Source organism: Melospiza melodia, chromosome Z (genome assembly GCF_035770615.1).
Source record: "Melospiza melodia melodia isolate bMelMel2 chromosome Z, bMelMel2.pri, whole genome shotgun sequence".
Lineage (NCBI taxonomy): Eukaryota > Metazoa > Chordata > Aves > Passeriformes > Passerellidae > Melospiza > Melospiza melodia.
The window spans coordinates 72,887,381-72,912,909 of record NC_086226.1 but is presented as its reverse complement, the minus strand read 5'-3'; the positions used below and the strand labels follow the sequence as shown (position 1 = coordinate 72,912,909).

Here is a 25,529-nt window from a genome sequence, read left to right as displayed (position 1 = left end):
TGCAGATAGCTAACAAAACACCTGTGTTTTACACCTCAGGATATTTGCCTTCCTGTCTAATGTCATTATTACAAAGGCAATGTGTTGTTTTCACGCACTCCTACTCCTCTGCTGTGAAGGGATACTGGGAAGGCCAGCTTATTTAATTAATATCAAGTGATGGGTCTAGGATTAGCTGTAGAGTCAGTACTCTTCAGCATGCTAACCCTTCCCTTTGTAGGCCATGTAGGCCATGTAATCATTTAAGTGGTCCATGTTAGTTGTGCATCTGATGGAACCAAAGTCAGCAACCTGTCCCAAGTTTTCCTGAAATCTCCTTGTAGAGAGATTTGAATTATTGTAGGTCTAGAATATGCCAGGGAGGTATTAATAACTGCTAGAGCATAAGCATGATAGGATTTAAAAAAACCAGATATACTGAATAATTTATCAGTATTTATCAGTTCCTATTACTTCACAAAAAATGTGATTATTTTTCATTGCCTTCATCTGATGAATTTTCTTTCCATCTTTCCCTTGGTTCTGAATAAATTGAAGACTATAAATCTATTCGTGAAAACATTTTTCCTTTAAATATGTATTATGAGTGTTAATAAACTGAAATGTGGCTAATTTTGATATATGATGGTTTTGTTTTGTTTTTTCCCTAGTTTTAAGTGAAAAAAATACTTGTTTTCTTGGTTTTTTTGATCAAGGATAAATTTGTTGAAACACAAACTGTTTGAGTAGAACTATGATGTTGTGCCTGTGATCACTTAGTGCACAGGTAGTCCTAAGTACAGATGATTGAATAGGGCTACCCAGCCACTTGATTTCCTCATTGATAAGATAAATGACTAGAAAGCATCATTTGCTCCATGCTGATTGTGATCATAAAATTACAGAAAGTGCTTAACATTCTGGTCCCTAATATGTTCCAAAGAAATATATGATTTCAAAGCTATAGTTGTCTTCCAATTCTGCAGATAAGTTTTGCTAAAATATTTTTCTTTTAATTATCAAAACATAGGGGCAATTCATAGGAGTACTATAATCCTTCTTACTTGCTGGCCAACACCACTGGCATTTTGAGAAATGCTCAAAAGTGTTTTTAAAGGGATATGTGATCTGTAGTCATCTCTCCATGCTGGCTGTCAGCTGTGTTGGGCATTCAGCCAAGGAGAAGTCAAATTACCTATGCCTTCACCCTGTAGTAAGAATAAAACTGCTGCTAAAGTGAAGATATGAAGAAGATAAGCATCATACAGAGTAGCCCTCTGAAGCAGTAAGCAGAGACCCAGGCACATGAATGGGCAGAATCATCCTGGAGTAGCTCTAGAAGGGTCCTCTTCTTTTCATTGAGATTAAAATTTCTGTAGTACTTTTACACAAAAAATGCAGGTTTATATTCAACCTTTTTAGACTTTTCTTTCTTAGTTTTTATTCTTTCTCTTTTCTACTAATTACTGGTCACAGTCCTATATGTGCTTTCAGTACTTTTTTATTTCGGTCTACTTTAGTTTTCCATATTTCTAATTTTGAGTGATTATGTATTTATGTGTCACTGAAGCTACTGAGGTGCTGCAGGTAAAGTCTATGGATCAGCTTTTGCCTCACTAGAATCCACAAAGCCCCCTTGAACTGAAGCTCTGAGCTAGTATAACATGATAGGTATCAACACAAGGTATTAAAAAATACACATTTAAATAGAAAAGTTTTATGCTATGAAGTAATTTAGTCTTTTCACCTTTTCAGATAGAAAAACTGGGAAAGCAGCTGTAGTCAGCTTTCATGGGCCCCACTTTTCTATACAATCTATAGATTTATTCTAGATTTTCAATATGTATCATATTCATTATGACAAAATGAAATTTAATCTGGAGTGGCATTGGAAGTTCCTAGAGAGATATTTTTTTTCCAAATAAACTCCCTGGGAAAATAAGAAGTCAAAAAGCTTAGTGCACATATGTAACTCTCAATTGTTAGAAAAGAATACCCAAATAAGTGTACACTGCATCTACATACACACACAAAAAAAGGTGATGTTGAAAAAAAAGCTTCTGCTTCAGTTTTGGCTTCCAGACCTTCAGTGACAAGTTTTTGCAGTCCAAGTCTCCCCCTCCTTCCCAACATGCGGGGCATACAAATGGTCCATGGGTCAATGTATTGAGATCTTAGGGTAGCTCTATTTTCTGGTTGTAGTTGTGTTGCTTTGTCTTTAGCACAACCACACAGAGATGGGGAATGATTATAGATTTGAAGAATCTAACTGCTCAGCTCTGTCATCTGAGCATAATCCTATTTTGATTTTCCAGAGAGGCTTTTGTGAAGTCTGACCAAATTTCTCAACCTGATTTTCAGCTGTATGTATGTGTTATTCTTCTTCAGGTTTCATCACCAACCCAGAGGCTCACACAATCTTCATGTACAATTTCTCAGAATGTGTTACAGTACTCGTATTTTTCCTGTTATTTCTTTTTATAAAATAAAGAATTTCAGCTTTTTTCCTTGGGGGGAAAAAAGAAACCCAAAACCCCCAAAAAGACAAACCAGAGTTCCGTGATGCACTAAGCCTACAAAGTTAAGAAAGACTGAAAACAAGGAATTATTGGATAGTATTAGTAATAGATGACAGCACCAGTATTCCTTTTCATTATTTCTTATCTTTTGTGACATTTCTTTGCCCTTAGGAGAAAATCCTTCTGTGGCTTCTTCAGTTTATGCAAGAGCAAGGGATTTCGCTGGATGAAGTTGACCAGGATGGAAATACTGCTGTTCACATAGCTGCTCAACATGGCTATCTGGGATGCATACAGGTAGAGTGATAACTGTAGCAGAAACCTCTAAACTTTAAGCTTGAATGACAAAAAAATATTAGAAATCTAAGTGGGAAAAATTATTGATACATTAAAATATATCTGAAGGAAGAACTTTAAACCAGTAGGAGTCATACTGAAGTATGAGAAATATGTAGGGAAAAGTAATATGAAGAAGAAATATGTAAGAAAAAAGTAGGAGAAATACTGAAAATCTCTGGGTTTTGATTCAATTCTCGGGTATGCTGTTGTAAGCCTAAACTAACTTGTATTGCAAGATGAAAGCGTGATTATATTGTTTACATATAAGCAGCTAGTGTGTATGTTTTTGTTACAAAAGGGCAGCCAGTGCAGATATGCATGCTTTTCTCATTACTCTGATATTTTCCTTCTGTTTCTTTTTCCATTAAAAAAGGATCTTTGTAGCTATTCAGCTCAGGGGAAGTATAAAATATAGGTTTGTTGAACAATTTACACTTGAATAAACCATCCTTCTCAGACTTATCCTGGAATGAATCTGTGCTATATAATGAAGAGTGATGCTGACTTCTAACTAAGTTTCAGTAAATCATGTTGGCCACTGAAAACAATATAGTTCTGTTTACAGAGGTGCTAAAAATGGTAATTTGTCCAGCTGAGAAGGCTTACACATCTACAGTACTTACAGGAGCCAGAATAAACCAGTTTGGATACCTTCATCCAATACCTGTGTTCGGTGCAGATGTACCAAAAAATGGAGTTGAACTGGATGGCTGGTCACAGAGTCATAGAACCATTGGACCATTAAGGCTGGAAAAGACTGCAAAGATCATCAAGTCTGGCCAAACTAGCACCACCATCATATTCACCATTAGAGCATGTCTTCAAATGCCACATCGACACCATTTTTTTTGTCCACTTCCAGGGACAATGACTCCACCACTTCAATGGTCAGTCTGTTCCAGTGCTTAACAACCCTTTCTGTGAAATTTTTTTTCCTAATAACTGTTCTAAACTTCTCCTGGCACAACTTGATGCTACTTCCTCTCTTCCTGTTAACTTTTACCTGCGAGAAGAGGCCAATTCCTACATGTCTACAATCTCTCATCAGGTGATTGTAGAGAGCAATGTCCCTCCTCAGTGTCCTTATCTTCAGGCTAAACAACTCAGCTCCCTCAGCCTCACTGGACTTTTGTCCCACACCCTTTCCCAGCTCTGCTGCCCTTCTCTGGATTTGCTCCAGCACCTCAATGTCTTTTTTGTTGTGAGGGGCCCAGAACTTGTCACAGGGCTTGAGGTGTGGCTTCACCAGTGCCACTACAGGGCTATAGTCTCTGCCCTGGTCCTGCTGGCCACACTATGGACACAGGCCAGGATGCTCTGGGCCTTCAAGTGCAGTTGAATCTCATCCAGTTGGCATCAGCCCTTCAATCCAGTCTGTGCAGATCCCTCTGCAGAGCTTTCCTGCCCTCCAGCAGATCAACACTCCTCCCCAGCTTGATGTATCTGTGAATTTACTGATGATGCACTTGATCCCCTTGTCCATGTTGTTGATTACATTAAACAGGACTGGCCCCAACCCTGAGCCCTGGGGAACACCACCACTGACCAGCCACAATGTGGAGGTAAATACACTCACCACTGCTCTCAGAGCTCTGCTATCCAGCCAGTTTTTCTCTCAGTGAACACCATAGGCAGCCAGAGTCTCCAGGAGAATACTGTGGGAAACCATATCAAAGGCTTTGTTAAAATCCAGGTAAACACATCCACCTTTTCCTCATCCATTAGGCAGATCACTTTGTCATAGAATGAGGTCAGGTTGGTCAAGCAGAACCTGCCTTTCATAAACCCAGGCTGTAGGTGAGATCCCCTGGTTGTCCTGTACTAGTTGCATGAGGATGGTCAAGATGATCTGCTCTATGAACTTACCTGGCACTGAGATCAGGCTGTTCTTCCCTGAATCCTTCCTTCTTCAAGCCCTTGTTATACATGGGTGCCAAGTTTGGCAGCTTCCAGTCACTGGAACCTCCCTGGTTGATCAACACTTCTGGTAAATTATTGAAGGTGAAACAACTAACGTGTTAATTGCAGATGTATCCTCTGTCCATCAAATTTGCTAGAACCATTAGTCACAGGGGTACATTTCAGTGTTTGTGTTGTCGGCACTTTGAACAAAAGCTTTTTGGAGAAGAAATAATAATAAAATTATTCCAGGAAATTGCAGAGAGATATTTGATAAATAAAAAAGTCATTGCAGAAGAACAGATAAATAATCTCTTGGCAGAAAGACAAGAAATAAAAATTAAAGTTATTTAGTCAAGTTAGGGAGGAAAACATGTCTAAGAAGGAGCAGTAATTCTCCAAGGACTCAGATATGTGTCAGTAAACATGTTATTCCTGCAACCACACATGAACCAATCCACTCTTCAGGCCACTGCAAATACAGAACATTTGTATTACTCCAACCCTAAAAGAAATAGGAGAGTTAATTTTCATTAGCTAACCTCCCCAGAGAGCTAAGGATATTTGTGCACACTGTTATGTTGGATCTACAGCTGCAGAGCTGCTGCAGCTGCTATTATTATTACTATTACTCTTGCTATTGCTATTGCTATTGCTATTATGATTACGATTACTATTACTGCAGTCTATTTATATATTTGGTCATCCAGAAGACATATTCTGTAAAAGCCAGTTTGAGGGTATCACATAATAAAAAAAGAAAAACAGGTTGAGCTGAGTGAATAGACTTGAAAAGAAGACAATCATATAGATTTGGAGGACATGACCATCTCTGCATTTTCTTGCTGAGGGAACATGTCTTTTTTCTTAAAGACTTGAGGAATGGGTCCTGTAAAAACTTATATAAATAGAATAAAATAAACAAACCATCACATCCATTCTGAATCTGGTGGGTTTACTATTGTATTGTAGCCAATTGCTATGATCAGTTTGAAAAAATGGATAGAAGAAATGTTTATGATTTGTTGGTGAGGGGCACTGTTGTGGTTGAGGGTGTGCTTAGGGTTCCTATGGAGTGTGTGTTTAAGGTTGCTATCTCAACAGTGCCTCATCAAGATGTGCAGTGCATTTGAAGGAGAAATGGGTATGGATGACTTTGAACAGAGTGGTGACATCTGCAGGCTGTTTTCATGGATAAAACTAAACAAAGAAGAGACTAGCCGTGCTTTCCCTGTTAAGAACAAACCTTAATAAATGGCTTAGAATTTTAAAGATTATTTTATTTTAGGTAAATAGGCAATTCAACAAGTGCTTTTTGTTGAAGTGAGGCCATGAGAAATAAGTTATGAAAATATCTAGTGGTGATAAAAATATGCAATGTCAGTAATATCACTTCACTAACACCTCACAGTCTTAAGTGTAGTTGATATTTTGGGCTGTGAAACAAAATAAGCTCTGTGCCCAGTAAGCTTGCAGTCTAATTTAAAATAATGTACTGTGAATAATCTGGTAAGAAGAAAGAAGTGATAAAGCAGAGAAATTATAGGCAGCAGCGTAAAAAATGAAGAATCACGGGCTGTCAGTGATTCCCTGGCCCGCTTACTCACTGTGTTTATGAGCATATGATATTCCTATTATGTTTCAAACTATATGATTACTTTCTGCAAGGTCATAACTCTCCTTTGTTTTCTTTCTTGACAAATTAAGCCCAGCCTATTGATATGGGATGCAGTGCAAGAGTTTGTAACTTTCCTTTCTGTATGGTTTTAGCAGATCAGACAGACCACCCATTCCACTTCTCTCCCAGCAGATGCCAAGGTCTCTGTTTCTGCTGTTTGTGGTCAGCCAAGTCACTCCAGCCCTCAGTGGTTTGCCAGCTCTGCTTGGATAAGTCAACCAAGAGCTCAGCCATGCAATTCCTCTTCTGCATGTGTATGCATAAAGTTAATGATGCTGTAGTTTCTGGCTATACGGGATCACGGGTTTTCCTAGGGGGTGGTATCAATGCGAATCAAAGCATTGCTGAGAATATTTAGGTCCTATTTTACCTACTCCATCAATGCAAATAGTTCCTAATTCTGATTATCACAAACAGATCATAAAGAGGGAAGACTTGGTCTCAAATCTTGCTTCAGTTATTGAATGTCTTGAAGTCAGCCAGACAGACCTTTTTTGCACATAGAACACTCTTTATTCTAGTCTCAGAATAACTCAAATGTCATGCTTACAACCTGGATAGTTCTCCAGCAGCAAGCTAAGGTTCTCTACTGTTGCCATGAGTAACACAGGGATATACATCAGATTATTTTTCTTTTCAGATTAAAAGCTGACTCATATTTCAGTATGTCTTCAAAAGAAAATAGTGACTGACCAAGCAAGTGCAAAGCAAAGAGATTCTCTCAGCATTAAAAAGCCACAGTGACCTAACCTCCCCACCAAAAAAATTCCAACTAGGTTGATATAGTCATTGTACAGTTCTTTATGTGCAATAAGAAATTTGTGTCTATCTGACCTAAAGTATCTGCCCTGTCTTTCATATCTAAGCATTACTTAGTTAAGGAGTCAGGACACTGAGACTTCCCTAAGGAGTGTTTAAATCATAGGGATTCTGCTGTGGTAGAAAATGGACAATTAAACAACAAAAGGAGTCAGCAAATACTGTAGCAAAGACATTACGAAAATGAGATTCTAAGGGTGTGTTACAGTACCTTGCAGTGTGGAGATCCTAAGAAAAGACCTGGTAAGCTATGTAAGCTATTACAGTTCATCACTACCCACTATAAACTGGCTAGCAATGTGTTCATTCTGCTGCTGTGCTGGACCCAGATGCCATCTAGAACAGTTGTCCTGTGTCTTCTTTTCTAGGTCTGCCATGTGTAAAGTTATCACAATGTTCTGTAATGCATAGATAGGTGCATCTGCAAAAGTTTGTTACTGTGGTGCAGGAGAGAATCAATAGGTGGCCAAACAAAAGTCCTCTGTTTTTATTTGGTAGTCCCACTCACCTGTATGAATGCTACAAGTACATTAATGATGAAATGAATGAACATGAAATGAATGAACAGAAAAAAAATTAATTTAGTCGAACTTCGAGGGGAGAGGAAGAACATATAAAATATAGTCTCTTTATAGCTCTTTGGAACTGCAGCTCTCACTCTTCTATGTTACTGTTGCACCTGAGTGGTAGATTTTATTGGTATGTGGTTTGAATTCAAGCTGCAAACAGATTTGTCAGTGACTGAAATTTAAAAATTACTGGCTTAGACTAATGTTTTTCAGACATTTTATTCAGGGGTGTTTTTTGTCCAACCATTCTTGTGCTGATCAGAAGTCACAGCCGAGATTTACACTTACAAATGTCACTGTTCCCTTTTATGTTTTTACAGACATTGGTTGAATATGGAGCAAATGTCACCATGCAAAACCACGTGGGAGAGAAACCCTCTCAAAGTGCTGAGCGACATGGGCACACCATGTGTTCCCGCTACTTAGTTGTTGTGGAGACGTGTATGTCACTGGCCTCTCAGGTTGTCAAGCTGACTAAGCAGCTGAAGGAGTAAGTGTTTCATTGTTAGCAAGAGGGGTTATCTCAAAACAATACTCTAATTCACCTTCAGTTTATTAGCAGTGTCTATTTTCTTCTTCTTATATGTGACATTTTAAAGGTGGATTTCTATCTTATTTCTCCACTCTTTCCTGCTCTCGAGTATTTGTCCCTTCGCCTTTAGCACCTTAGTTTTTCAGCTGTTCTTTTTGTGGCAGTTTGCTGTGGACATACATAAAAAGAGTGGAAGCTAAAAAGGGTATGTATGAAGAAATCCAGTCCCTTTTCCCTTTGCATATCTGGCAATCACATCATTACAGATCATCGTTTCTGCTCATATAGAATGCTTTTATCTACAGGTTACAGTGCTCGGTGTTGATGTTGGGAGGAATAGTAGAGACAATAAATGCAAGGAATTTATTTTTGGTCTTGGAAAGTCGCCAAAACTTACAATAGCTACTCAGGAAATATCTTCTGTTCTGTATTTCTTCATATGAACTGGTTTTAATATTTTGGTATGGTTTTTAGTAAATATTCTGTAAAGAGCCTATTATTTTGAAACACAAACAATTGTAGTTGCTTGATTTAATTGTGGATACAGTTACTGTGGCTTAACATGTCAGTACCCTCATAAGACTCTTAGAAACCATCAGCACTGATGTGACATTGTTCCAGCACAGATATGTGATCAAGATGTCAGCTATCACAGTCCATGAAAATGACTTCTAATAACCCCGTGTTTCAAGGAGATCATATAATTCTGTGGTGATAAATGTGTAGCTAATTGCATTGGGTATGAATTACAATACTCTGGTAGCAGGGGAGCTGCAGCGTGGCCTCAGTGAGAATGAGTGAGAGTTTTCCCTTTGATTGACAGAACTCTCTGAAACAGACCCACTGCAGGACACAGCTAAGCCCCACCAGTCATAAACATACCTAAAAAGGAGCAGAAAATGCCAGAGAGATGAAGGAAACAAAAGAGTGACAATCAGAGGGAGCAGCAAGGCCAGAGGAGCTGGAGGTGCACCGAAGTGCAGAAGGCATACCCCCACGTGGTCCCTGGAGTACCTGTGCCAGAACAGGTACATCCCCTGAAAGGATGTACCTGTTCTTGAAAGAAAGGTACAGTGAAAGGGCTGCAGCCCACGGACGAGCCCAGAGCCAGCGATATCCTGGTTGGAATGCAACCTGTCAGAGACCTACACTAGAGAACAGGAAAGGGTGGGAGGAAAGGAGTAACAGAGAGGAAATGCTGCACATCAACCGTGACCTGTGCTGCATGTTGGCTTGCTGAAAGGACGGGGGGTAACCTGCAGCAGTGACAAGAGGGCAAGAGTGACAAGAGTCTGGAGTGAAGCCTGGGATTGGTGAAGAGGAGCTAGATGTGCAGGTGAACCTAGGAGAGAAGTTGAGCTTGGAAAAGGGGAGGATAGATGTTTTAAATGTCTTCCTTCTTTGTTTCCCAATACCTGAACCAGTAGTGAAATATTTATGCTAATAAACCATGAATTAAGTTAAATCCCCCATGCTGAATCTCTTTTGTCCATGACAGTAACAGGGAAGTGAACTTTGTCTTTATGTTTACATTTTCCCTTTGCAATATTTTCATGCTATTACATTTATACTGTCAAAAATGCAAACACTGAACTGAGGATCATTATAATATTTACCATTTCCATCATTTTGTAGCCTGACAATGTCCCCAGGATATGTCAATGTACCTGGTTGCACTTGGTCCATTTGCTGAAAAATACTATCATCTGACATAAAGGCAAAAAATAAACATAAGGCATTTCTCTAGAAGACAGAATTAGCAGCTGACTCCTGTCATGAGCAATATGATGAAATATTTCCTCCATAATTCAGTAGGAAAAAAAACCCACACAGACACACACATACCAGGAAGTAGAGGTGGCAGCCACAGAATACCCATGTCTGTTCTTACCCAGTACTGGATAAAAGTTTTGCCTCTCGTTTGGAAAGAAAGGAGTTGTTATGTGAGTCAACAGGCTGCTTACTCCCACAGAAATACTCTAGTTGTGACTTTCATGACAAAAACATTAATACTTTACCAAGTATCCCTGTTGTCTTACAGACTGCATCCCTAGGAAGTAATTGAAATTATTCTTATCTGGGTCCTGAGGAGTTTCTCTGCTTGTTTCAGCTGGAGTTAAATCTCCTTCCCTTAAGAAGCCTAGTTTTCAGGCTTCAGATTAGTTTCAGAAAGTGCAGCAGCAGCCTTTTCTCCCTCTTCTACAGAGATATGTCTCTTGTGGAACCCTGTTGCAGTTTACTGAGGCAGTGAAATAATCTATTTTCTGCTTGAAGGAGCAGCTTCTGCATGACTATTTGGGCTGCAGGCCTTAGGCCACAGGAGGTTTTGATAAATGCAATGGACCGTGTTCAGCGGCTCATGCTCAGGAGCCAGAAGGGATGATGGAACACACTTGCGCTGTTTTGCCATTGTCATCCTTCTGAAAAATTCAAGGATAGGACGAAGTGCATCCATGGAGCACCTTGTCAAGGGTGTCTTACTCATAGCAGGATAATTCACTGTCTGCAACCCCTCTGAAGATCCTGAAAGAAGTTAAGAATATCCTGAAGACATTAGATGTCAACAGATGGGAGTCAAGGTTGCTTTCTCATTCTTTGAAATGTGCGTAACATAGCTGTTACATAGGAATAGCTGCAACCTGGGCAGGTAGGCTGGCTTTCCTGGATTTTCACCAGCACTTCTCCCAGGGTTAATGAAAACACTGCTCTAGAGACAGCAGAGGTACGACTGTATCATTATGGATTACCTGAAGGGTCAAAACACTGAGGGCTGTGTTTCCCAGCCTTCCTTCAGCTTCCATAAGCATGAGCTGATCATGCAATCTTCTTGTTTTTGAGTGCTTTATTGATGAAATAAAGGAGCCTCATCTGGTAATACTATTTCCCCAACCTATGAAAGGTTCTTGATATTCTTCTTGATATATCTTCTTGATATTCTGCTAGAAGAGAAACAGTGCAGAAACTCTCTTAGACAAGAGCTAAAGACCTAAATCTTCAAAGGTTTTTACCCAAAGAAAGATATATCAGCTTCCATTCTCTTGTTATGAGTTCTTCCAGTCATCAGACAACAAAGAGGAGTTCTAGGGAGAAGTTATTCCAAACCATCATACTGTTTGGAGCCATTTATTAACAGAAGACTTAAAATGAAAACAGTAACATCATTTTTTTTTCCAGTTTTCACTTCTTTCAGCTCTTTGAACCAAAGCAGCTCAGATGACAAATTCAGAGGAATATAGAAAAATATTCTGAGCTGAGTCTAATTCTCCATTCAGGGGCAAAAGCCTTTATATTTTTGGAAGAAGGAAATAAGTGGAAATTACAAATATTCCATCAGATCTTCACAAGAGGATTTGCTGAGGGTTTCCCCTAAAAGGGAAATAACCAGGCAATTCTTTCCATAGGTAGAAAGGAAAGTGGCTCACAAAGACCTAGTGTTGCTGGCTTCAAAATGCAAGCTTTGCTTTAAATCTCTTGCTAATTACATACTTTTTTCAATCCAGTATCACTTTCTGAGCTAAACACAATACTTAGGACAGTCACAAAAGTTTCCTATAGAGGCTCTACAAAGTAATTTGCTTTCATTTTACTTTCTGATGTCTTCACAGGTCTTACAATATTAGTTATTCTCTCACTGATTTCACCTGCCCAAAAAAATCGTAGTTGCAATGTAGAAAATTCCTACTTGCAGTATATCTTATATTATTTGGGCTTTCCTGGTCTGAAGACCATGTCAAAATTAATGACATAAAGTGAGTGCTTCTATGGACTTCTTTTGCAATGCTGCCTGAAAATGGACCTGCATTTCCAGATGGTACTCTCCTACATTTATGGACCTGGATGGGCAAGTCAATTAATGAGTGAAACACCCACAGATTCTTCTAATATGCTGTCAAGCCAAAGATCAAAGCAAATCATGAGTCAAAAGATGACATTGAGAAGATAATTTAATATTCTCTATTGTAGGCACTTTTCTGTGTTGTATGAAAGCAATCTATTATTTCTGGAACATCTTAGGAGCAGCTGTAAAAATAACTGAATAAAAAATTTCCATAGTAGTACGGTAAAGTGTGTGCAAGTTGGTGTGGTTTTTCATTGCATGGGTTTTTTTCTGGGGTAAAAGCCCTGTAAGTACAACCTCTAAGATCATGGTATATAGACATACAGTAAGAAACCCAATATAAACTTTGAAATGTTCATCTCTTTTTCACTTAGTTAAGCCATTTTGTGTTCTGCTTTGTAGCATAGTCATTCCTGTGTTATTTGTAAAAAAAACAAAAAACCTAAAAACTGAGAAATAAAAAGAAATTAAAAACATGCTATGAGAAATACTCTTGCAGAGCCCAGTGCCTCAGCCTATTCCTTCTGCAGTTACTGAGCTCTCTGATTCCATAAGGACCTATCTGGGGTCCCCAGATGTCTAACTTGACACTGAAGAATCCTTACATGTTACTCACTGGGAGCATTGGCTAAGCTAAGATCCCCAGAATGTGGCCATCAATTATAATAAAATGAGTATATCCTCTTACCTCTGAAGCTACACTGATCTTGTCTCCTAAATCAGTCTGGCTTTATTACTCTGCACTATTGCTATTCCAAAAAGTTGTGATCTTGTTTCCATTGTTATCTTGGAATATATATGTGCATGTTATTTATCTTTAGGGATAGTGCTGGCCAGAAGTGTGGGTGTCTGTGACTTATGTACTAACTAGTTAGACTGTGAAAATGGAGTAAACTTAAACTCTTTTAGCACAATAATGTGTTAAAGGGGAATGAGCGTTACCTCAAGAGGTAGACGTCATAGATCTCCACTGAAACTAAAAACATAAAAAACTGTTAGCTGCATTATTTAGAGAAAGAAATTGAAGGAATGATAAAAGGAAAAGAAAGATGAATTGCATCACAACCTAAAAAGAATTTCACTGGCTCTTATTGGAGAGTATCTGGCAGTCTGCAATATAAGCTAATGTTGACAGATGGTAGAAGTAATTTTAAAATAGTCTAAGGAAGTGTGTAGGCCAGAGGAAGAAAGATGGAAAATTAAAGGAACAAAGGATCTACATAAAGCCTGGCTGTGTTGTAAAATACAAGGCAGTATGTCAAGATCACACCTTTATTTCTATTTCACTTTTCAAATTCACTATGATATATTAAAAGTAAAACAAATTTTTTTTCTGCCAGCCCTGTAAGTACAACCTCTAAAAAGTGATCTGGATTCTTTCTGGCCTTGACATGGCCAGTTATAAGAACTGCGTTTGGAACACAGCTAAATCTTTTGCTGATGGCATGTGAGCTAGGAAAGTCTCCAGCTGATTCGTAGAGAACTGCCTTAATTCTCCAAATACAACAAGAATAAAAGTACTAAAAACATAGACAGCAACAGAAGCAGAGCCTGGGGGAACATGATAAAAAGTAATTTTCCCATGGTTATTTGGTCAGGACCAGGGAATAAAAACCTCCCAATCTCTAATTTTCTATAAGTTTTCAAATAATTCTCTCTGTGCAGTGTTTAGATGCATTGTAAATTACAGATCACTAAACAGATGTTACCTGTGGTGGTCAACAAAAAGGGGTATTCTGATGTAAGAATGGAATGTCTGAATTGCATGGAAGCAGGAAAAAGATGATCTTTTTGTGCAAATTAATCTGCCATTCTTGTACTTGAGGGTTTGTAGGTTGTAATGCTCAACTGAGACCACCCAAGGAAAATAGGTATGTTGCAGGACAAACAGATGTGATTACAGGTGACAAATGGAAAATGGAGTTTGTGTGGATATCACTCTCATTAACAATTTTTAGGTACTATTGCAATTTTTTAAGTGCTGTCTCTAAAGTGTAGAGCACTGAAAAACAGTGTAGATCAGAACACCACACTGAAAGTGATACACTTGGGTAGGTACAGTACAGGGATAAGGTGGATGCAGAGCCCAGGCAGGACCTTTGAAAAGGTTGCATGACAAGCAGATGTGGTACGAACATCAAACAGCCAACTCCATCCTGCAGCTGTAGTTTGGACCAATCCTTTCCAGTGGGCAGAAATGTGTCTCTGAGCTCATTTGCAAATAGAAAGGGAGAGAGCAGTTTCCTGAGCTGTTGCTCAGATGATGAAGGCCATCCACTGAAGGTACAAAGTGACTGCTTAATCTGTGTGCGATATTCTTTTCCGTGAACAAGTAAGAAACAAATGTCCTAAGTTTACCATATTTTTGTCTCTGTGAGTCAGCTTAAATTCACTGGTGCTTATAATCATACACTTGTCCTTATATGGAGTATAATAATTGGATCTGACAAATAAGTTTTTCTCAGTTATTCTTTTACAGTGATCACAAAACGTCAGCAGAAATTCAGACAGAAGCACAAACTCTCTATGTTCTTATTTACAAGTTCTCTATTTATTATATAAAGTACAGGTGAAGGGGACTTCTTTCTTTAATTCAAAGGGTAGTACCAGTTTTCCTGTAACTTACTTATGCAAGTTAGTCAGTTTTACAATTTGAGGTAAACAGTCTTACATTTTCTTGCAGGCAGACTGTGGAACGTGTGACATTACAGAACCAGCTCCAGCAGCTTTTAGAAGCCCAGCGGTCAGAGGGCAAGTCACTGCCCACATCCCCAAGGTAAGGTGACTGGAACTGTACTGCAGCCTGGATTTGCACATTTTCATAATATACCAGTTATCAGGAGAAGCTGTGATCTGGCTAAATAGTAGATGTGTTCTGTAAAGAAAATGTAGGGCTACCTGGTGGACTTGAAGCTGAGCTAGAGTTTGACAGTAAGTAATGCTGAATATTGGAATATTGGAAATTTCTGAGTATGAACTAAATAGTCCTTGCTTTTCAATAGAGAGAAAGCCAATTTTACAGTGGAATGTAATATGTTTTGAATTAGATGAACAGCAGAAGATCCTGGAAACTCTAGGGAAGATGTAAAGGTTGATGTTTTGTTCATAGATTACTTTTAGCAGTAAGTTATAAAATGTTACCAAAAAACCGTGCTTTCTTATTAATATGGTTCCCTATACTCATTAAATATTTGACCTGCTCTAGATTGTATAAAAAGTCAAATCTCTGGAAGCTATTGTTTACGTATGCTGTCAGAAGTCACAGAAAGAAACACAAGTTTCAGACATTGAAGAGGGAGACCGAGGACTGGGTCTCTCTGACAGTGAGAGATCTGCATGGAAGCAGATGAAGCAAGCATGACCTCACTCTCACAGCAGGCTGAAGATGATTTTGAAAGAAATAAAGTAACTCACATGCAAATAGAGCTTGGTTTATCCTTATTTTTTAATCTGTTTTCCTCTCTGGAAGCCATATACAGTGCTTTCCCTATGTCAGCGTTGTTAGGGGGCTGCATGTATGTGAAAATGTAAAGCTGGCATAAAAGCTTCTGCAGCCATTGACAATCAGAGCTGTGGTCATCAAGTATGAACTTGTAGAGTCAATGACTGCTTTTTTTCAATTCTCACAGAATCCTGAGCATTTTCCTGTACAAGTGCTCCATGGCCCTGAATTTCGTGTGTCACTATTTCAGACAAAGTGCAAACAATTGCAGTTGTAGATAACAAAGACTTTAGGATTGGAGATGCATTTGTGTAAAGGAACTTCAGCTAGGAAAGGGCTGTAAGCTCCGAACTCCTGCTGAAGTAGAAAACTACACTGGAAAAAGGGGGGGTTGCCTTTTTTTAGGAATCTTTGTCTTCCCTGTGTGCCAGCTCAACAGGGACAATGGGACCCAAAGCTGTTTTCCTGCTCATTTGGTTTCTGTGATTTTTGCTGCCTGATCTTTCCAAGTGGTCTCTCATCTGAGTTCTGGTGTGCACCAAGACTGTTTTACTTTCAGTACCAGATAAGATCAGGTGAAAGCAAATCCCTCATAATTCATTATTCCTGTAAAAGGATAGGCTTCAACTTCATTTTGGTTAAGTAACCAAGTCTGAAAATTACACTCTATTTATTTTATTTCATACTTGGTTACTACTTTTCCTTCTAGTTGGAACTCACTTATAGATATTTTCATCATCCAAGGAGGCAGTAGCAGATCTAAGAGAACATATCCCTTTTATTAGGAATGTGCACTGTAGATAAATGCATGTTCTTCAGAGTGCTTAGGTTGCCTCAAGAAAAAAAAAAGGCATAAAATTAATTGAAAATTTGGTGTTTAGTATAGGCATGTGAATTTTTTACGCTGTGAGAACTACGGACTCATCAGAGCAGGAGGTGCTTACCAACCTCACAAGAACCTAAATTTTGTCACCTTGTCCTTGCTTAGAGGAAAAGTGGTTTAAAGTAAGAATGTGAAGTGTTATGAGCTCTAGCATATGTCATGGGAAAAGAAAAGGTCTCTGTAATTTACATTCTTCACAAATCAGGCATTGTTGAAATTGCTGTTTCTTTCTGTAAAAGAGTTGGAGTTCTAAATTTAATTTATTATTCTATTAGTATGAAATACATTCGTGTCACCTTTCTCTTGCTTTTCAATATTTCATATCTGAAAAGGTTCTCAATGCAAATTGCTCTGATTTTTTATGAGGTCTTGTATGGTTGTTATTATTAATACCAGATGCAGCTTAGATTTATGAAATCAATGCTATGCAGAGAGGTGGTACTTGAACAGGACCTAAAATAAGTTAGTTTTGTATTATGATGTGACTTGAATAGTAGACATTTGGCCTTGTGGAGATTTTTTTGCATGTCAGCTCTCACAAATAGGAGTCCTTTCTCTAGAGTTTTCCTCATAAAGTCATATTTGATGCTTGAATAGCCATTCTAAGTTTTGATTTTAAGGAGGATTGGTTTTTGGTTTTTTTTTTTTTCTGTGAGAGAAAATGAAGGCACTCAAACTCTACATAGGAGTAAAAACAGTATTACATCCTTCTCTATGGAATCTTTGCTGTGGCATCACAGTAATGAATTCCATATGAGTAGCAATGAAAAGGATAAGTAACAATAAACTGAGACAGACACATATATTGGAAATGCCACTTTCACAGTTTAGATATGCCTTAATTTTGCTGTGACATTTCCTCTTTTTTTCTTTAAGCTTGCCATCATCTCCTGCTTCTGGCAAACCCCAGTGGAAACCATCTGAAGCGGATGAATTGTCTCCCCCAAAAAGTAAATTGAACACCCAAGATGGGATTCAGATTCTTGGCAGCTTGGGAACGAGCACATCTACTCGTGCTCGAGCTAAGATAAAAGATGAGGACTCCGATAAAATCTTGCGCCAGTTGCTGGGGAAGGAAATCTCTGAAAATGTCTGTATGCAGGAAAAGCTGACTTTGGAATTTCAGGATGCTCATGCATCCTCCAAGAACGTGAAGAAGATTCTGCCAGAGAAAAGGGAGTTGAAGTTAGCCCGACTGAGGCAGCTGATGCAGCGGTCTCTCAGTGAGTCTGATACAGATTCAGCTAATTCTGAGGACCACAAGAACACCCCTGTGAAAAGAACTGACAAACCAAGGCCTCAGCCTATAGTGGAGAGTGTTGAGAGCGCGGAGAGTTTGAACATGATGCTGAAGAAGCACACTTCCACAGCAGGACGGCGCTTCCCTTTTGGCATCAGAGTCTCTAAGTCTGTGGACGGCCACAGTCCTTCCCCCACTTCGGAGAGCAGCGATGTGGATAACGAAGCCCCATATCAGTCTGGTACCGTCCCTCAGAACCAGTTCTGTGCAGACAGCTCTCCATCCAGCACTGACAGTGCTACTGCCCAGAAGGTTGCCACCAGCCCAAAGAGTGCTCTCAAGTCTCCATCCTCAAAGCGCAGGACCTCTCAAAATTTGAAACTTCGAGTAACTTTTGAGGAGCCTGTGGTGCAGGTGGAGCTAGCAGAATCAGAACTGAACGAGGAAAAGGATAAAGACCGGAGCAAAGGAGTTGTGCGGGCTCCAGCCAGCTCTGGGGAGCATGCAGGGGACCAGCTGAAAAGGCCTTTTGGAGCCTTTCGCTCCATAATGGAGACACTGAGTGGCAACCAAAATAACAACAACAACTGTCAAACAGCAAACCTCATCAAAACCTCCTCAACGCTGCCTTTTACCTCACTAGGAAGGAAGACAACAGAAAGCAAGGGAAATCCAGCAGTTGTCTCAAAAGGAAGAAACAAGCCAGTGAGTACACTGAAAGAAGGAGGGGCCTTTTTTTTCCTTGTCTCATTAAGTAATGCATAAGTGTGACAGCTTCTTCGTTCTGGCTTTCTATTGCAAAACAATACGCACAAACTTTATTGTATTTGACCTACAGAAAGCCCATCCACTTTTGTTTTGAAAGAATTTTCCAAGGAGTGGCAAATATTGCTTCTGTATAGAGTCTGTGCTCTTAGGGCACATGATTCCCATAATCTATGTTGAAAGCTTTCCACAGAGATGTGATTCACGTGGAAATGATGTTTGGTGCTGCAGTGAGTGACAAAACATACAGTGAGAATGCCAGTCTTGAAACCATGCATTTTCTTAGGAGTAAATAACTGAAGGACTAGTCCTGTCCAGTAAAGACTGATGAGGCCAACCAAATAAAAATAACAGGAAATATTGCAGAAATGGTCCTTCATGCTTCTGTGGGAGCTACAGCCAACCCTAAGTGGTGAAGCTGTCGGCAGCAAGTCTTCCTTGGCCACCTTCTGCTCATAGCACAGAGTCTTCTTGTGTCAGAGCTTATGGCTGGCCTGTCAGAAAACATGCTGTGTTCAGATCTTTCCCTCTCTACAGTGAACAGAGTCCCTTTTCTGGGAACCTAAGGGAAAGAGGGATGTGTGCACTTTAAAGACTGGTCCTCTTGTTTAAAAGATAGGAGAAAATACTTGGAGCAAATGCATCTTTCAAGGTTTTAGGTCATAGGTTGAACTCAATGATCTCAAAGGTCTTTTCCAACCTAGTTACTTCTGTGATTCTGTGATTTTGTACTGAATAGAGGAGACAGATGTAGGAAATACTGTGGGTGCAGTATGTTTGTGGAGTGAAGTGCAAGCATCTGGAGATACAATAGAGATGAGTGAGAGGGAATTGTAGATGACTTAATCTGCTGTGGAAGACAGGCAGGGAGGGAAGCAGTAGATGGAAAGACATGAGGCGAAACAATAATTTCAAAATAAAAAAAAACATGAAGCAGGCTAATAGGAGGAGAGGCAGCAGTAGTGAATTATATACTGTAACAAGAATGACAAGTTAATGGGAGAAAAATACAGGAAAATCTTAGGCAAAGAAGAGGCAAAAGAAAGAATGGAAAGAGAGAACTGGGAAATAGTAAATAGTCCATATTAGTGGGTGCTATTAGACCATTAATAGTTATTGCTATTGCAAACTGAAATGAAATTAAATGAAAAAATGAAAAATTCTAAGGAGACCTAAAGGGCTAAGTAAAAGTGGGACTGCATTTCTTAGTCTACTTAGAATGACAATATGAGCTACTGATTTGAGTCTTTAAAGACATGCACCATCTCGTTGAACAGCCAGTTTAACAAAGTAGTTTTACCACACAATGCCTTTTTTTTTAAATGGGAGATTCAGATTTCATAGTGACAGGAGAAAAGACTATCTGTTTTCAAAGATGTTCTGATAGGTTGCAGGTCCATGAGCATTTTTTGTAGTTCCCTAAGAAATTTGAAGGATTGTATGAGGTAATTGTAACAGTATTGATGCTTGCAGTATAAAATGCTTGTTCTGTGAAGAGACCATGTTTGCATTTTACTGCTGCCAGCATCAGAACCGTGGAAAGAATAAATTTGCATACCAACCCAAAGAACCACAGCACGCATCTCAAAGAGGTAACAAATTCAGGTGCAAAAAGAAATCTGTTTAAATGTTACTGTGGCTATCTGACTGCATGTTTTAGTTGATTTCCATGTTATGCATGTGGGAAGCGCTGTGCATGCTCTTAATTGTTATGATGTTGTACTTCTTTAGGATCCTTACTTCAGCTACACCAGTCTTTCTTCTAGCACGTTGAATGAAGAGCTGTGTAACAATGCTTGGTATGTGCTTTTGCCTGGTAATGTTTAGCATCTCTGCTGCCTTCTTTTCTCAAATTGTATGTGTTTTTTAACATTGTAACTGAAGCACTCAAACTGATTGATTCACAAGAGGGGAAGTAGATGAACATCTAAATTCCTAGAAAAGCAAAAATTTATGATGGATTTCTGCTGATGTCACAGTTGAACTGGCTACAGGATTTCAGTTCCAAGCAAGTACAGAAAGTATTCATGCTCATAAATCCACTAGGGTATATAGCAGGCTTTGGCTGAGCGTTCTGCCTCTGTTGAATAAAAGTCAAGTACCAGATGAGAATGGAAATTAAATTTCCTCTCATGAGAAGAGCAAAAAGACCACAGTTCATCTCTAAAGAGAGTACAGAGAACATGAAGCAGAATGCTTTACTGTAAGAATAAGTGCTCTTCTGTTTTCACACATTTTCCTTACTTTTCCTTAGACCTTGAAGTTAAATCTGTTTTTTAACTCTTTTTAATATCAGATTAACTCTGACTGTATTCAAATTCCTTAATTTAGTCCTGTTCCCTCAAGATTATTCAGACAGATGGAAACCAGTCCCTCAATTACATAAAGATATGTTGGAAAAAACAACAGTTGATAAAATGTTTATTTTATAAGCAAATGCTCTCTAAAAATGACCTGCCATTTGCATTTAACTCTTAACACTCACAAATTCCTTTTTTCTTTTTCTGTTAAACTGAGATGTAAAGTTAGTTTGAAATTAGTTATTCTGCTGTTCAAGACCCTAAGTTTCCTAACTTTCAAGTTAGTGTTTTCTAAATATCTAATATATGAAGGAAGGGGGGTCCATTCACTAGTTTTCTATTGCCAGGACCTTCCCATACTTAAAAACTCCGTTTCTGTAATGGAAATGTGAGTCTTGTTCAGAAGCCATTGGCACAGCATATGTGAAACCAGAAACTGTAAGATTTCCAAGAGGTTTCATTCTCTTCTGAAAACAAAGAGGGAAACTTTTGTGCAGAAAACTGGATAGCAGCCGTCTGAGGGAGCATCAGTGTGAAGCTTCCAGTCAAAACATCCAGCTGCCTGTAGAGGAGTACAAAATGATTAATCTCATTCTTATGTTAGAGCCATCTCCTAGGTGTAGGCAGTTGTAATTTGTCACTTGCCTTGCGTGCTGCTCTTGTGAGAGTGGCAGTATGGCATTTTCCCAGAAATGAGGGACGGGAATGCCTGGCTGCCACTGCAGGGCTGTGGATCCCTTGCTGGGAGAGTGATGGCTGGGCACGAGCTCCTGGCCATCCCTCCAGGCACTGCTGGTGCAGGCACCGTGTCCTAAAGCCCCCATTACCACAGGCACTTGGAGAACCAGAGTGGGAAGCAAGGAGCAGAGTGCGCGACTGGCGCAGCTGGAGGAGGTGTTACAGTGCCCACAAATCAGGAGGTGGGCAAACTGTGTGCCCAAGTCTGTGCATGAGTTTGCCAAACATCACAAAAAAATGGGAGTTGTATTTTGCTTTTCAGAAATCAGGACACAGACCAAAGGTTCTCAGAACTTCTAAGTTAGCCTTTGTCATGACCTATGGCATATGTTGTGATTTTTGAATAGCAAAATGGGTGCCTGTCATTTGTCAGCTACATGATGCCCAGTAGTTGTGACATTTAAATCTTACAAGAACATCACCATTGTATGCATTACAACCTCTTGGACACTTTGAATTTTCCCTGGATAGTCTGGGGACACTACATAATTAGCATTTCAGAACTATTTTGAAAAAAATAAAGAACTTTTTTGGAAAACAGGACAGTCTTTGGTGGTTAAAAACTTTACAGATTTTTACATTGGGAAGTTGTATTTCTAAGCACTGTCCCAAGCCCATTGTCACACTACACCCTTATAATAGGGGATTTCATTAGCATTTTCTGAAATCTGACGTCATTATACAAAATCTGCTTTCAGTGAGATTGCATTCCTGCCAGCTAGTTTCCAGCAGTTTTTCTTCAGCTTCTGTTCTTTTCATTTGTTTTTTTATTTTTGTTTTCATTCAAAATACCCCCATTAAGGGTTTGTAGTTTACTTTTCAAGTTAGTCACAGCTTAATAGTAGAAGACTCTGCTAAATTTTTTAGTGGCCTATTTAAATTTGATACACTCTATTTTTCTTAAAGCCTTGAAGGAAATTTTGGATGTGCAAGATGGTTTGGGATATTTTTTCCTCTTTTGGAAGGATGACTTTTGCATATTACAACTCCAAGCAAATATTTGTAGTCTTTTTCCATCTTACCTGTATGCAAATGAACAGTTCCTTCCCACACTTTGAGTCATCTGAGATCTGCATTACATTAAAATAAACAGTAACTCACCATATCAATATAAAACCCTGTACATAGGTACAGCTATGAACAGCAAAAACTGCTTCCTACTTGGGGGCACTCGGCAGAATCCATCATCATGTCTGTCTGATAGTAAAATAGGCATGCTTCTACAATAGCAAGTGGGTCTAACCTAATACATATCCCACTGCTAGGCCTAATATGTGTAAATTACAATTTCAAATATATTCTTCAGAAAAAGAATGCTTATCTCTGTGTCCAACAAAATAGTAACCATTACCTAATTACTAACCAGTAGCTAGTAACTATACTAGTAGAGTGTAACATGAATGTGAAAGTAACTTTGTCACAGAAGATTTACATTTGTTCTCTGGTGAACGGTTGTGATCACGTGTCACTGCTTGTTGCATGAGAGGATGTATTAGTGGGCATATGGGCACTAGAATCTGTTAGAAATTTAATTAGAAATTTGGTTACTAGCTAGCAATATTAGTGATACATTTTTTCCAGTTGTAAAAAGCATATCTGTTCAGTCTTGTTGCCTAGAGACATCTGCATTAGCCAAAAATTTTCTTTGAGGTCACACTGCAACTGTGGAGTTGCCAAAGGGCTCTTTGGTGGGCCTAGTGAGCCTCTACATGGGGAGCTCACCCACAGGGCTTTCAACCCTGCAAGCCTGGCCCAGGGCAGCAGGTTAGTCTTAGCCTTATAAAGCATCCTTCAGTAAAGATACACAGGTAATGCTATGATAACAGCAATGCACCTGAAATGCCAACATTGTAGGTACAGCAAAGAGTTAAGCTCCTCTTTTATCTCCTCAGGCTCAGTTCTGCAAAATCTGTCTGGTCTGGCTCAGTTCTGTGCGTTTTGATCTTGCCTTGGGTATGTGACAGCTGTAATTTAGATGAATAAAGAGGGGTTTAAAATAGAATGATCCCTCATGCATTTCTTATTAGGACCCAAAACCATGAGGTCAGCTTCTTAAACCCTGAAGTAACCACCAGGTTAACTAACCATGCTAAGTGTAGGTTTATTGGGAATATTTGATTCTTTGTGATGGTTGTAGATTGAAATAAAGCTGTTCTAGCTTACAGGAGTCAGGCTTATGAGTTAAAGGGCAAACTCCTTCATGCACGCTCTTGGTCTCACTCTAGTGTCTGTCCTTTGCAGCATTGTAGGAGTTCTGCTCTTCAGTACTAATAACTAAAAGTGAGGCTCTTAGCAGGTTTGAAAATTGCTGTGGATTAGATGCGTAGTGAACAATCAGTTAGAAGGGTTAATTGAAGAGAAGGTGAACATACTGGGAATTCAGAGCAAGAGCATATGAAAGGAAGTGAAGAAAATGAGTGCTACAGATATGTTGTGCTTAATTTTTCTACTCTAATTGGCAAGCTTCATTCAAATCTCCTATACAATAGATAGAGAGGTTCATTTCTCTCTGATGATATTAACTGTGATAAGATAATCCTGTTACAGGCAGAGTCAGAAACCAATAGGATATGTCTAATGTTGATTGTAGTGGATCCTTCCATCACTGTGATACTTTCCTCTAAAGTACAAGGAAATTTTTTTTTATATTCTTTGCATTATTACCAGAACATGACAACAGCACACCAATTAGTGCTGTGACTTAAAAAGCTTCTCATCATCCCATTGGTTTTCAGGTTTGATTTCAGAATGAAGTTATAACTCAGAAAAAATCCACAATATTAAGAAGTATTATGTTTAGCATGTGTCTAGAAAATGAGCCCAGAGAGAAAGATTAATTCAGATTTGAATACATACAAGTGGAACAAAACAGGGTAAATAAACAAACACATTGCCAACCCCTTTATATTTTTAATGTTACCACTGAGTAATATTCTCTGGTTTTTCTCCAGGCATGATGACATCAACAGGAAAATCCAGAAATCCGACAGTCAAAAGAGTATTGAAGAGCCAGAGCTGCAGGAATTCTTCCTCTAAAACATGTCATGATGTCTCACTTTGTTTGAAATACCTGAAATATAGCCTTTTGAAACACTTATATGAGACATAGCCCTCACCAGCAAAACAGCAGCTGTTAGGATGCCTTAATTTGTATCAGTTATACCATATACAAACCTTTTTTATGATATATGTGTATATGTAACTTGTTTGTAAGCTGTGCTGTGTAAAGGCATGGGTGAGCAGAAGTAACAATTTGAAAATTGTTATGACACTTGCAAACTCCAAAATGTTTGTTAGGCCACGGAACACGTTTTGTACTTTGTGTCTTGCATGGATATATTGTCATATATCTTTATTTCCCTTTGTCAACAGCATATACTGTCAAAGTTTCATCCAGGACTCTGCCTGAGCAGCTCCTCAGTGAGATCAAGGCAAAAGCATTGATTGTTTTTTTAGTATGTTTTGTCTGTTGTTATTTCTATTTTTTGTAAAAAGGAAATAAAGATGGTGTTAATAGGATACTCTGAGTGCAGATATTCCTGTAATTCATTTCCTCTTTTGAGCTGTAAGATTTTTTTATTCTTTTTGATGTTCATTTGATAATTAGACAACATCTAGTTTCTGGATTTCAGTCAATTAGTTGTGTCAAAAGTTGTTTTAATATTTAGTAGTCCTTTATCAGCTTTAAAACATGTAGAAATTTTTTTTAAAAACGGTGTAAATGCAGTTTTAAATTACCAATTACTGCTACTTGTCAAGCACTGGCAGTGTGCTCAGCTTTGCTGAGCTGTTACTGCATAATCTGCTGAAACTCTAATCCACATTCTCTCAAAGCTGTCATGATCCCTTTATTGAATGTTCTTTTAACTTTTCAGAGAAAATGAATTTATTCACTTTGTTTCTGGTAAACTATGAGTACGTTCTTCAAATGCATCCTACAGCACAACATCCAAAAGCAGACTACTAGGCAATCTTTACTTGTCACATTT

At 38.8% G+C, this 25,529-nt stretch overlaps 1 protein-coding gene across 3 annotated transcripts in view; it reads left to right on the top strand.

The window, feature by feature from the left end:
- Positions 1 to 25,059, top strand: part of SNCAIP (synuclein alpha interacting protein) — an 88,041-nt gene extending 62,982 nt beyond the window's left edge. The window contains exons 7-12 of one of the 3 annotated variants that reach the window (XM_063179790.1): positions 2,670 to 2,795; positions 8,123 to 8,292; positions 14,856 to 14,948; positions 17,374 to 18,442; positions 20,234 to 20,301; positions 24,492 to 25,059. In XM_063179790.1, the coding sequence (XP_063035860.1) occupies positions 2,670 to 2,795; positions 8,123 to 8,292; positions 14,856 to 14,948; positions 17,374 to 18,442; positions 20,234 to 20,301; positions 24,492 to 24,576 (1,611 nt within the window). In that variant the 3' untranslated portion in view covers positions 24,577 to 25,059. Of the gene's footprint in view, positions 1 to 2,669; positions 2,796 to 8,122; positions 8,293 to 14,855; positions 14,949 to 17,373; positions 18,443 to 20,027; positions 20,095 to 20,233; positions 20,302 to 24,491 lie in introns of all 3 variants that reach the window. The other 2 variants (XM_063179789.1, XM_063179791.1) reach the window with 2 other exon arrangements.
- Positions 25,060 to 25,529: the final 470 nt, after the last annotated feature.